This window comes from Coturnix japonica, chromosome 11, assembly GCF_001577835.2.
Source record: "Coturnix japonica isolate 7356 chromosome 11, Coturnix japonica 2.1, whole genome shotgun sequence".
In the NCBI taxonomy this organism is placed as follows: domain Eukaryota; kingdom Metazoa; phylum Chordata; class Aves; order Galliformes; family Phasianidae; genus Coturnix; species Coturnix japonica.
In genome coordinates, this window is record NC_029526.1 from 1,555,003 (window position 1) to 1,566,329 (window position 11,327).

Below are 11,327 nucleotides of genomic sequence, written 5' to 3' on the forward strand. Positions count from 1 at the left end.
GGGGGGCGAGGACGGGCGGGGGTCGGGGCCGGGGGTCCCAGCCCCATGGTGGGCTGCTCACAGGGCTGCGGGGCTGAGCCCGAGCCCGAGCCCACCGCTGCTCTGGACGGGCAATGCCCTATTGCCTCATCGTAACCCTATGGAGGTTACCCGGCGGCCCCGGGATATCCCATTCCCCGTTAACCAAAGCATTCATGGCCAACCCGTGTCCCCGAGCATTGCGAGCCATCACCGCCCCCTTCCCGTAATGAATGAACGCACCGAACCCCCGCTGGGCATCCAACGGGGTGCCCACAGCTCAGACAAAGCGACAGGGCAGCTCAGATCCTGCACGTAGCAGAGCCCCGGGGCACCCAGCGGCCATAGGGGGCACCCAACGCCATAGGGGGCACCCAGCGGCCATGGGGGGCACCCAGCGGCCATGGGGGGCACTCAGCAGCCATAGGGGGCACTCAGCGGCAATAGGGGGCACCCAGCAGTCATGGGGGGCACCCATGGTCACCCTGCCCCATAGGGAGCCCCGCACCGAGTGGCCGCTCTTTATGTCCTTCCTCCTTCCCCTGCTCCCCCTCCGGCCCCGACATCCTGAGCGCGTCCTCGGGAACACAATGAGCCCCTGAGGATCGCCGTGTGCCGGAGGAAACGACCGTCGGCTTCCTCCGTTCGGCCCAGCCCCGCTCGTATGTGCACAGCGGCGTTGAGACCATGGGCATGTCGGCGAAGGACGAGCGCTGCGCGAGCCCTACAGGTAACGGGGACGATGCTGCAGCCCCCGCGGTGCCGGGCAGGGGAGGAGGGCTGCCGCTCCGTGCTGCTCACGCTCCCCCATCTCCTGCTTTGCCACCGTCTCCCCACGCTGCAGCCCTTCCCTCTGAGCTCCCCGCCTTCCAGGGATGCGCTGCTCTTCTTTGGGAGCCCCGAGCCCGAGCGGTGTCCTTGTGGGGGAGCTCAGGTGGGGGCAAGGTGGCATCTCCCGGGGGGGTGCAGGGAGCCCCAGTTCTCGGAAGGGGGGAAACAATGAGCCCTGAAGATGAGCTGTGTCTCAGCCCTCAGCCCTTGGCTTGGCTTTGGACACTTCTATTTGGACTCTGAAGACAGCCCCATGCAGCCCATTGGGACACCAAGGAGTCCAGGAGCCTGGGTGTGCTTGTACCAGCGTGGCTCCCTCAGGCAGAGCCTCCAGGAGTGGCACACGGACCAGCAGCTCTTTGTGCCACCTTCTGACTCGCTGCCTTCCCAGGTGGCACGAGACCCCCGTGGGCAACGTGTCCTTGTCGTGCTGGGTCACCTCAGGTTGGCACCCTGAGCTGGTGGGTTGGATAACAGCTCCTCGGGGCAGCCTGTTCACTGCATGGCCCCATCCGTGGTAATGGGGTGTCAGGGAGCCCTCCCAGGATGTCTCCTTGCTGCCCTGCTGTCCAGTTTCCCACATCTGGGTGTGCTTGAACATCCGCTCCCAATGGTTTCCTGTTTCTGGCCTCAGGGGCCTTTCCTGCCCCTTAAGGAGAGGCTTCGTTTTGCTCATTAACCCCTGGCTTCTTCCCTAGATGAGGAGTGGCCAGAGGTGGAAAAGGCTGAGAAGTTAGCGAGAGGAGCTGCTCTGAAATGGGCTTCAGGGGTGTTCTACCGACCTGAGAAACTGGAGGGGCTCGGGCACTACCGAAACAGGGAGACGCAGAGGAACAGCTCCATCCAGTCCCGGCTGAAGGTGGGTGTTTGTCATCTCCCACCCAATGGGTGCCCACAGCTTCTCACCTCCCCAGCACGGATCCCAGGCAGGTTCTTCTGTGTGCAATCGTCACTTTTTCCACTTCTGGGAAAGATCTCGTCCTTCGGCTGGCACTTGGTGGGAGAAATGCAGCTGTTTAGGTTTAGTCCTTTAGGATTTAGTGACCACCCCTACTCAAAATGAACCTCCCCTGCCTCTATCTGTCCTACAACACACTAAGGGCATTCAATACATCCTCTGTGTGGGACACTGCTCCCCATTGTGGCCCCATCCCCTCCCCTATGGCTGGGAGGAGGCAGCCCCATCCCTGCCTGCAGAACCCACACAGGAGAAGCAATATTTCTGCACACACAGATAGGGGATGCACACACCTCCTTGGTCAGGGTGACACTGTGAACCCTTTCTAACAATCAACCTGAGCAGTCTTACTGTTCTGATTTTGGAAATAGCTTTAAAAGTGAAAGGAGACGCCTGGTTACTGCTCACCCTGCTGCCTTGGTAACCCCAAAGGGGTGCCCTTCTCTCACCTCACACATAGTAGCCATTGGACACCCCAAAGCCTGCAAACAGTCACGGTAAAGTGTGATGCAGTGCATTCAGAAGGGCTGAAATGGGCCATTCCTCTAGATGCCGTGTATACTTGGGGTCATGGTGAGTGGGGACAGCGTGGTGACAGAGGCAGGTCTGAGCTTCTGGGGCTGGGAGAGGGCGTGCAAGAGTGCCCTGACAGGGCAAACAGTGCAAACCTTCAAGAGCTTCTCTGCTGCCCCTCTGTCCTCTTCTGCTCCCCAGTCAACTGTGCAGTCTTACCTGGAGGGAGTGAGCACTGGGCTGGAGCAGCTGCGGTTGGCGGTGCAGGAGGTGCAGAGCGTGTGCCAGGACATGGGGGCAGCCAGGTGGGCCCTGCTGGACTGCGCAGATCGCTTCCAGGACCTCCAGCAGATGCGGGCACTGATGGCAGAGCACGTGCAGTTGGCCTCGGTGGTCCAGGTGCTGCCCCAGCTCTTCTCAGGTAGGGCACTGACCCAATCCATATGGAGTTAGGCTGAAAGTTCATTTGGAGTTATTCCAGTCCAACGGGGCTGGTGGTAAAGTCGGAGCAGGCTGTGCAGGCTTTGCCATTTGGGTTTGGGAAGTCTGTGGATGGAGATGCCCCTCCCTAACAGCACTGTCCTCCCAGGGGCACCTTCCCCTTGTGATCGCCTTGCTAACCTGTGCCCACACCCCCTTTACACCCTGTTCTCAATCCCAGCATCTCTCCTCCCTCTCTCACAGTCCACGAGGTCTTTTCCCATACCCTGCAGCTGCTCCATGGGCAGCAGCTCCTGGAGGCCCACGCAGAGCTCATGATGATGGAACACCTCCGAGATGACATCCTTTCCCAGCTGCACCTTCGTGGGCTCTCCAGTGCCCAGGCAACGGTGCTGTCTTACTTCAGTGGTCTGCAGGAGCTCAATGAGAGCCTGGCCAAGCAGCTGTGGGGCATCGTGGGCAGCAGCCTCAAGCTGGTCCAGGAGGACCCGGTTCTATTTGTCACCGCCATCAGGATCATTGAACGGGAGGAGAAAATAGATGACACCCTCCTCTTGGATGCCACTTTCCTGCCCCCTGGCCGCCCAAAGGGTTGGAGGCAGAAGTTTTACCACGTCCTTCAGGAGACCATCACAGCAGCTCACTTTAATGCCATCCGGATGGATGCTGAAGGCCCGGGGCTGGCCAAGCACCTCGCTGCACTGCAGAAGGCCATCGTGTCTGAGCTGCAAGTGGTGAAGGACCTGATGGTCCAGTGTGTCCCAGCACACTACAACATCCTCAGTGTCTGCACTGCCACGTACCACCGGGCCCTCGGTAGCCACCTCCAGGACATCCTCCGAGAGGACCTGGACAAACAGTCACTCTTCCTCCTCCTCGAGTGGGTGCTTCGCATGTACCCCAGGTCAGCACCTGCCTCATGGGCAGGGAACCAGTCTGTCACCAACACGCAGCCTCTGGCTGCTGGAGGTGACCGTGGGGAGGGCAGATGTAGGAACTGCAGGCAAACACAGCCCTGACCCACCTCTGCCCTCCAGCCCCGAGGTGATGGGCCACCCTGACCTCATCCCAGAAGTGGATGTTTCTTCTCTGGGCCCCCTGATCTCCCCTGAGCTTGTGGATCAGACAGAGAGGAAATACGTGGAGAAAGTCAAGGTGAGCAAGCAGGACAGCATGATGGGCGTAGGGTCCAAGCCATGGCTACCATGCAGGCATCTGCTCTGACAGTGGCAGGAGCCCATGGCATGGGGCTCAGGGCTCAGTGCTGGACTGTGTGTTGGGTCTGGGGGGTGTTGGTAGCTGACTTTGGGGCTGGCTGTGGTGGGTGTCCGTCCCGCAGGCGAGCGTGCTTGAGTGGATGCAGAGGACCCTGGAGGTGGAGTTTAAGGAGTGGTTCAGAGAAGAGGAACCTGAGATGGACCATCAGGGCTTCTTCCAGTCTGCCCTGCCCGTCATTGTCATGCAGGTGGGTGCCCAGCAGCCTTGTGGGCTCTTTTGCCCCTGCTGCTTTGGTAGCTTGTCCAGCTCCACGCTGTGCTCATTATGGTTCCAAGACGTGGTTGGGTTCTCCTCTTCCCTTGTGTGCATTGCTCCCTGCAGTGCTGAGAGCACCCCAAAAGGGGCCATGGCCTCTGACTCACCTCCGCTCTCCTCTCCTTGCGCAGATGCTGAGTGAGAATATCCAGGTAGCCTCCTTGATCACAGACTCTCTGCAGCAGAAGGTCTACAACATGGCCCTGGAGGAGCTCGAGGCATTTCTGGGACGGTCAGTGGAGCCCCTGCCACCCCTGCCCAATCCTTGCAGACCCTGGGTCCCCACAGCACAGCCTTTCTACCCATGGGGCTGTGTCCCAGCTCCAGAAGACCACCAGGTCCCAGAGCTTGTTGCCCCAAGCACCTCTATGGTGGTGCTGAGCCCCCGAGGGCTCCAGAGTGGGTCCTACTGCCCTATGCTGCCCAAGAACAGGACACTGCCAGCTTGGCAGCAGTGAGCTGGGAGGGCTATGGGAAGTCCACATGCCCCCAGGTGCTACAGCAGCATCCCAGCTCAGGGTATTTATGGCAGGAGCTCTGCCTGCCCATCACGGATCACTGGCTGTGTTGCAGCCTGAGGGAAGTCCTCGTGCAGTGTGGGAAGGAGCACCAGAAGGATCGGACCGTACCCAAGCACTACGTCCCCTACCTGCTGGCCATGCTCAACAACAACCTGGCTCTCAGGTAACTCACTCTTAGTGGCTGCCTCTCAGAGCGACCCCACGGCCACAAGGCAGCCACAAGTTCTCCATCCTCCTGCACTTCCTGGGCTAACTGTCCCCTCTATTCTCTCTCTTCTAGCTCCTCTATCCCCTCTCTGCACCCCAGTGCTGCCTGCAGAGAAGTCCCTGCGTCTCTTCAGGCTGCTCTGGATAAGATGCAGAAGAAAGCCTGCCAGCTGCTGCTGGAGGAGCTGCTCCTTGACCTACAGGTATGTTTAGGATTAGGGTTATCCCCAAGGCTGCTGGGGATACAAAGACCCTTCCCCAGCAAGAACAGCACTATTGCTACCCTGTCTATTCCTGCCTGGCTTATGGGCCACTTGCTCCTTGTTAGCGAGCAGCATTCAGCCAGCTATCATCCCTCAAACACATCTCCCAGACCTCGATAATCGACCAGCAGCCTGCCAGCACCACCCAGTATCTCCATGGCATATGGCCCCAAACCCACCAACAGACAGGGCTGGGGAGCCACAGCCCACCCGGGCTCCCTTGCACTCCTTCTTTGTGGCTCTTTCATGGCACAAAACCAAGGAGGGAGCATATCTGTGCACAGGATACAAGGCCATGTGTGACTACCCGAGTCCGTTTCCTGCCATCAGAGTCAAATTTAGCTTTTCCTGGAGCAAATGTGGAAAAGCAAATAGCATTGCTATTTAGGGCTGGAAGGTGAATGCCATGGAAACAAAGGAGCTGCTGAAGGGTGAAGCACTCACAGGCAGCTGGAGACTGACACACAGCAGAGAGACTGTGCCTTAAGGCAGGAAGGTGCTGCCTACAGGGACAGCAGGGGAGGAAGAGGTCAAAGCCCCCGGCCAAAAACATGTTATGTCTATGCAGGAAAAGGAGCATAGATTAAAACTGTATCAGGGCAGGCCCAAAGCAAGCAGGTGAAGAGCTGTGTTTGCACTGTGCTGCAGTGCCCAGCAGTGCTACTGAAGCTCTGTGGTCCAGGTGAAGCCCCAAAACACTGACCTGTGGGCATCAGAAGGACCCGAGCATGGCAGTCCCTGTGTTTTCCATCCATTTCCTGATGGAGAACACTGTTTTATGTTGGCTTTTGCCAGGCAGGGCCTTCTGTTAGCAATAGGCTTGGGTGGGCAATAAGCCAGTGCTATGGGATGCTGTGCCTCTCTTCAGCTGGGAGCTGCTACACGAGCAATGCAGCACAGGGCACCTTATGCTCCTCCTGTGCTTGTTTCAGCCCTTCTACATGCAGCTGCCATCCCGCAAGTGGCTCTCTGGCTCCCAGCTGGTCAACAGCATGTGTGAAGTGATCGACAGATACACAAAGGACTTCTCCCACGTCAGGAAACCTGCCTTCACGGTACAGTTACTGTACCGTACGTCCCCTGGTCTGCAGCATGAGGGTGTTGTGCAGTTGGTTGTGATGCAAGGGCTCAGGACACAGCCCAGAAGGTGTTGGGAGGGGAATAGTGCTCTGCTGGGGGGGACATATCCCCCCATAGATAACAGCTTTCTTCTGCCCTGCTGCTCAGCTCCTGCTGATGGAGAGTGAGCTCCTGGTGGCGAGCCAGTACCTGCGGGCACTGATGCAGAAGAAGATGGTGTGCAAGAGCAAGGAGGAACGGGGCCAGTTCTGTGAGCGCCTGCTGCAGGACGCCACGCAGCTCCGGGAGCTCTTCTGCAGCCTGGTGAGGGATGTCTGAATGTGGTGGGGAGCTGGGGCTGGGCTGTGATAGAGGGGTGTTGCACAAGCCCCATATCGAGATGAATGCAAGGTGCTGTGATAGAGAATTGCATCAGCCCGTGAACAGCTGTTACACTTGTGAGGCCAAGATGGGAGGAACTGGCTGTGAGTTCACCCACGTCACACTCCCCTTCTCAGGGCCTGGACAGGAGGCAGCAGAGCCTGGAGGCCGTGTTTGCTCTGCGGGAGCTGATCTGCCTCAAAGACCCAGCACTGCTCAGCCTGGAGGTGCTGGGCTTCATCACCAAGTACCCCGATGTCAGGTAGGAAGCCCAGCTCTGCTCACCTGTGACTGGGCACGGCTGCTATGGGGAGCTGGGCTTGGGCTGGAGAGCATGCAGAAACCTGGGCTCCCTCCTTTGTGAGGCTCCCTTTTGCCATGGCCCAGATATGAGGGATTCCTGCAGGAACCCAATGACAAAGATGTAAAGGGAAAAGCAGTTCTGTGCTGCTCACCCGTCCATATTTAGTCATCCAAAGGGTGAGAAATCACCAACCACCAAGTTGGAAATGTCAGAATTGACCCAAACCCATGAAATGCCAAGATGAAAACTTGTTTTATGGGGTTACTTTCAAGCCAATTAAAGAAATCAGCTGGTTTAGAGTTCCAGCTCTCCCCAGCATCAGCTCAGCTGCTCCAGGTTTGGGGGACACGAGCAGGGCTGCAGTGGATGGTGCTGTGATCCAGCTGCTCCCATCTCATCTCCTGCTCTGTGCCCAGTGACGAGCACATCTCCACCTTGCTGGAGCTCCGGGGTGACGTCTCCAAGGACGTGCGACACGTGGTGCTGGAAATGATGGCACAGAACCCCCAGCCCCTGCCCGAGGGCTACCGGCCCATCTTCAGCACCATCCTGGTCCCTGCACCTGAGCTGCCCTTCTGCCTGCGCAAGGCCAAGTGTGCCTGAGCCACCCACTGCCTGCAACAGCCCTGCTTCCCACTGCCCCACCGACGTATGGACCGAATGGGACGGCTCCAAAGCTGTGCATGGGGAGAATGGAGATGATGCACAGCATCCCTACACCTTGCCCTGTGTTGGGACAGCCTGGATACATGCCATCCTGCTCTGAGATTGCCATGCTGAGCTGTTACCCCTCCAAGCAGACCTGGGTCAGGAGAAAATCAAGGCTGCTTAGGTCTGGCTTACTGCCTAGGGGAGAAAGAGGAGCAACAGAGCAAAGGATGGGGGGCTACAGCTGGGGTGAGGCCAAGTCTCTGTGGGGCTGCAGCAATTCCCAGTACATCCACGCAGCCAGAGTGGCCCATGCATCGGTTCTTTACTCACCGCAGCTCCAAAACTGGAGCACTGCTAGACTCAGGCTTACATGGTCTGACAGAACCAGATTGGGTCCTGCATGGATCCCAGCCAGCTCACTGTGGCTAATGGCCAGAGGGGAGAAGGAGCACACAGAGCTCTTGCCACCCTGAGTAGTGTCACCAACCCTCTCCCTGCTGGCATGAAGGAAGAGCTCTGAGTTGTAGTGATCTGCCTCCTGGCCCGAGCTGCCCTGTCAACATTCACAACAGCATCAAAGTCCAAGACTTCAGTACCTGGGAGAATGTGAATGGAGTCCCAGCTTCCTCCATGATGGGCAGCACCTCCCAGGGCACAATCATCCTCTGCAGCTCTCCATCTCTCGGTCCTCTTCTCCCCACTTGCCAGGGGAAGGTGAGGAGCAAAGCATGTCTCTGTGCTCTGCTTCCTTGGAGCCGTGCTCTTTTGCCACCTCCTCCTGCTTGGCCTGTACACATGTGCCAGCCCTGCAGGCACCTTGGGTAGTGAGAGGGCTGAATTCTATGCACTGCCACTCTTTCTGCCATATGATAGGCCTGATCCTGCTGTCGTTGTATGGCACCAATGCCAAAAATAAAGACCTGAGCTGTGCAATCACTTACCAGCGTCCAGGCTATGTGCCTCAGGGGAGCAGGGCATGGGGGAGGCACAGAGCAGGGAACACATCGCTATGCTCAGCATTATGGCTCCTGGCACTCAAGTGAGCCCAGGATTGTGATGGGGGATTGGGGGGAACCAAGCTACTCCCTAGCACACAGCCCTGGGGGGCAGAGGGATCGGGCACCTGCAGGGGGCTCAGAGGTGGTGAGGTCCACTGGAGCTCACTGCCTGCTCTCCATGGCTCCTGACTGCCTGGGAAGTGTTCTGCCTGTCCCACCTGGCCCTGGGATGTGCTCACCTGCACAGGGGTGTGATCAGGGTGGCCCTGGGCTCTGGGAACATCCAGGTGGGACACATGCCTTGTCAGGCCACCGTATCACCACTGCATGGGGGAAGAATGGCTCTCCCACAGCCCAGGCACTGACACCCACCCCAGCCCTGCCTGCATCCCACCAGAGCTCAGCTATGGAAGCCATGGCAGAGGACCCACACAACTCCTTTCAGCAGCAGCCCAAGCACTGCAGGTGCTTTCTGCAGCACAGTCCTGCAGCTGCTATCACCACTCAGGGCAGGATGGGTGCTGGGCTTGGCATGGCACCACTGCCCACAGCTGGGACAGGACAAGACCTTGCTCTGCCTGGCCACGAGCCACACAGCTCCCAGCTGCTATAAAACCAGCAGCTCTGGGGCTCGGCCATGTATTCTCAGGATGGCGTTCCTGTGGGCAGTCACCTGCCTGGCCCTGGCCAGCACCGTTTCAGGTAAGCCCAATGCCCAGCAGGTGCCCGTGTCCCTCTGCTCCATGTCCCACGGTGCTGGGGTGCAGGAGGCCGGCAGCACAGAGCAGGAGTGTGAGCAGCCTGCAGGGCACGAGCCCTGAGCCCCTCCTGTGCCCCCCACAGGCTGCGGGGTGCCCATGATCACCCCCTCGGTGCAGTACAACGAGAGGATCATCAATGGGCAGAACGCAGTGTCCGGCTCCTGGCCCTGGCAGGTGTCCCTGCAGGTATGTCCCCATCCCCATCCCATGCACGGGCTGCGGTGTTGGTTCCCCCTGCCCTCCCCCAGCGCCTCCTCTCCCTCTCCTCGCAGAGCCGCTCGGGATCCCATTTCTGTGGAGGTTCTCTGATCAACGAGAACTGGGTGGTCACAGCTGCCCACTGTGAGTTCAGGTGAGGAGCCAATGCTCTCTGCACCCCACATTGCACTGGGGACACTGGATGGGCATGGGGTCAAGGCACACTGGGTGCAGCCCCAAAGCACAGCCCTAAGGGCACCAAGCAGCCCCCCATTCCCTCCCGATGGTGCCGCAGGACCTCCAGCCCTTCTCTCTTGCAGCCCATATTCCCACGTCGTTGTCCTTGGGGAATACAACCTCGCCTCCCAGACTGAGTCCGTCCAGGTGAAGACCGTGTCGAAGGTGAGTGGGGTGGCTGCGGCGCCGGGAGGGCACTGAGCTCTGCCCTATGGCCGGGACGAAGTTCTTGTGCCCTCGGCAGGTAATCACACACCCCAACTGGAACTCCAACACCCTCAACAACGACATCACGCTGCTCAAGCTCTCCTCGCCCGCCCAGCTGAACTCCCGCGTGTCCCCCGTCTGCCTGGCTCCTGCCAACCTGGCTCTGTCCACCTCCACGGAGTGTGTCACCACCGGCTGGGGACGGACCAGCACTATCTGTAGGTACCAGCACCACCTGTAGGTACCCCATGGCTCTGGGAGGGCTCTCATTGCACTGGGGGGTGGCAGCGCATGGTTGAGTAACACTGTTTTTTTACCCCCCATCAAAGCCAACGCTCCAGCAACGCGCCTGCAGCAGGTCTCCCTGCCCCTGATCTCACAGAGCCAGTGCCAGCAGTACTGGGGCAACCGCATCACCAGCTCCATGCTGTGTGCTGGGGGGGCTGGAGCCTCTTCTTGCCAGGTAAGGAGCTGAGTTCCCCACAGACCAAATGCCTGCAATGCGTGGGGCATTGCATTTGGGGACCGTGAGCTCAAGCAGCTGAGGGACCAGGGTAGCAGGGACCCACTTGGAGCAAGGTAGGGATGGGGGCATCCCTAAACTGCAGCTCTCGTCCCCGCAGGGCGACTCTGGGGGTCCCCTCGTGTACAAGAATGGGAACGTCTGGACCCTGATTGGCATCGTCTCCTGGGGAAGCACAAACTGCAACATCCGCATACCCGCTGTCTACACCCGCGTCAGCCACTTCCGAAGCTGGATCGACCAAACTGTGGCCCAGGGGTAGAGCTGTGGGGATCGCTTTGCTCCAGCAGTGCCAGCATGGGGCTGAGCACAAAGCGAGGCTCACTCTGTTGCAGAGTAATAAAGCATGTGCTTGTAGCCAGCCCTGCTCCTTCCCTCTCATGGTGTGGTGCAGGAGGTGCATGGGGTTTGAAAAAGGTCTCAGCCCAGGCGGTACAACAGTCTGGGAATGCAAACAACAGGAGGCATCCCAGTTTGAGTCCTGTGAGGTGTGGGAGCAAAGGGCTGCATTCTGGGAATGAAGGGCTGGCTCCTGGCAGCTGGAAATAGAGATGGGTATAGGGACATGGCGGAGAGGAGGAAGATCATGGTGTCCCAAAGCCCCAGGGCACGTGGCAGCAGGGCCCATAGGAACAGCACGGAACAAGCATGCACCTTCTTGGCTTTAGCTGGATTGCATGTGGCTCTAAAGGTAGTCAGGGATGTGGGGAGCGGGCAGGAGAA

General features: G+C 59.0%; 2 protein-coding genes across 2 annotated transcripts; both read left to right on the forward strand.

The window, feature by feature from the left end:
• The first annotated feature begins 26 nt into the window (after positions 1-26).
• EXOC3L1 (exocyst complex component 3 like 1) lies at positions 27-8,620 on the forward strand. The gene is made up of 13 exons (XM_015873665.2): positions 27-748; positions 1,548-1,708; positions 2,522-2,741; positions 3,005-3,665; positions 3,799-3,916; positions 4,101-4,226; positions 4,426-4,526; positions 4,868-4,978; positions 5,096-5,225; positions 6,218-6,340; positions 6,513-6,668; positions 6,863-6,987; positions 7,446-8,620. The coding sequence occupies exons 1-13, from the start codon at positions 706-708 to the stop codon at positions 7,630-7,632; spliced, it is 2,262 nt and encodes a 753-aa protein (XP_015729151.1). The 5' UTR covers positions 27-705; the 3' UTR covers positions 7,633-8,620.
• A 112-nt stretch (positions 8,621-8,732) lies between these two features.
• Positions 8,733-11,111, forward strand: CTRL (chymotrypsin like). The gene is made up of 7 exons (XM_015873790.2): positions 8,733-9,380; positions 9,522-9,625; positions 9,712-9,791; positions 9,958-10,039; positions 10,119-10,299; positions 10,411-10,544; positions 10,705-11,111. Exons 1-7 carry the CDS (start codon positions 9,329-9,331, stop codon positions 10,864-10,866), a joined length of 795 nt encoding a protein of 264 aa, XP_015729276.1. The 5' UTR covers positions 8,733-9,328; the 3' UTR covers positions 10,867-11,111.
• Positions 11,112-11,327: the final 216 nt, after the last annotated feature.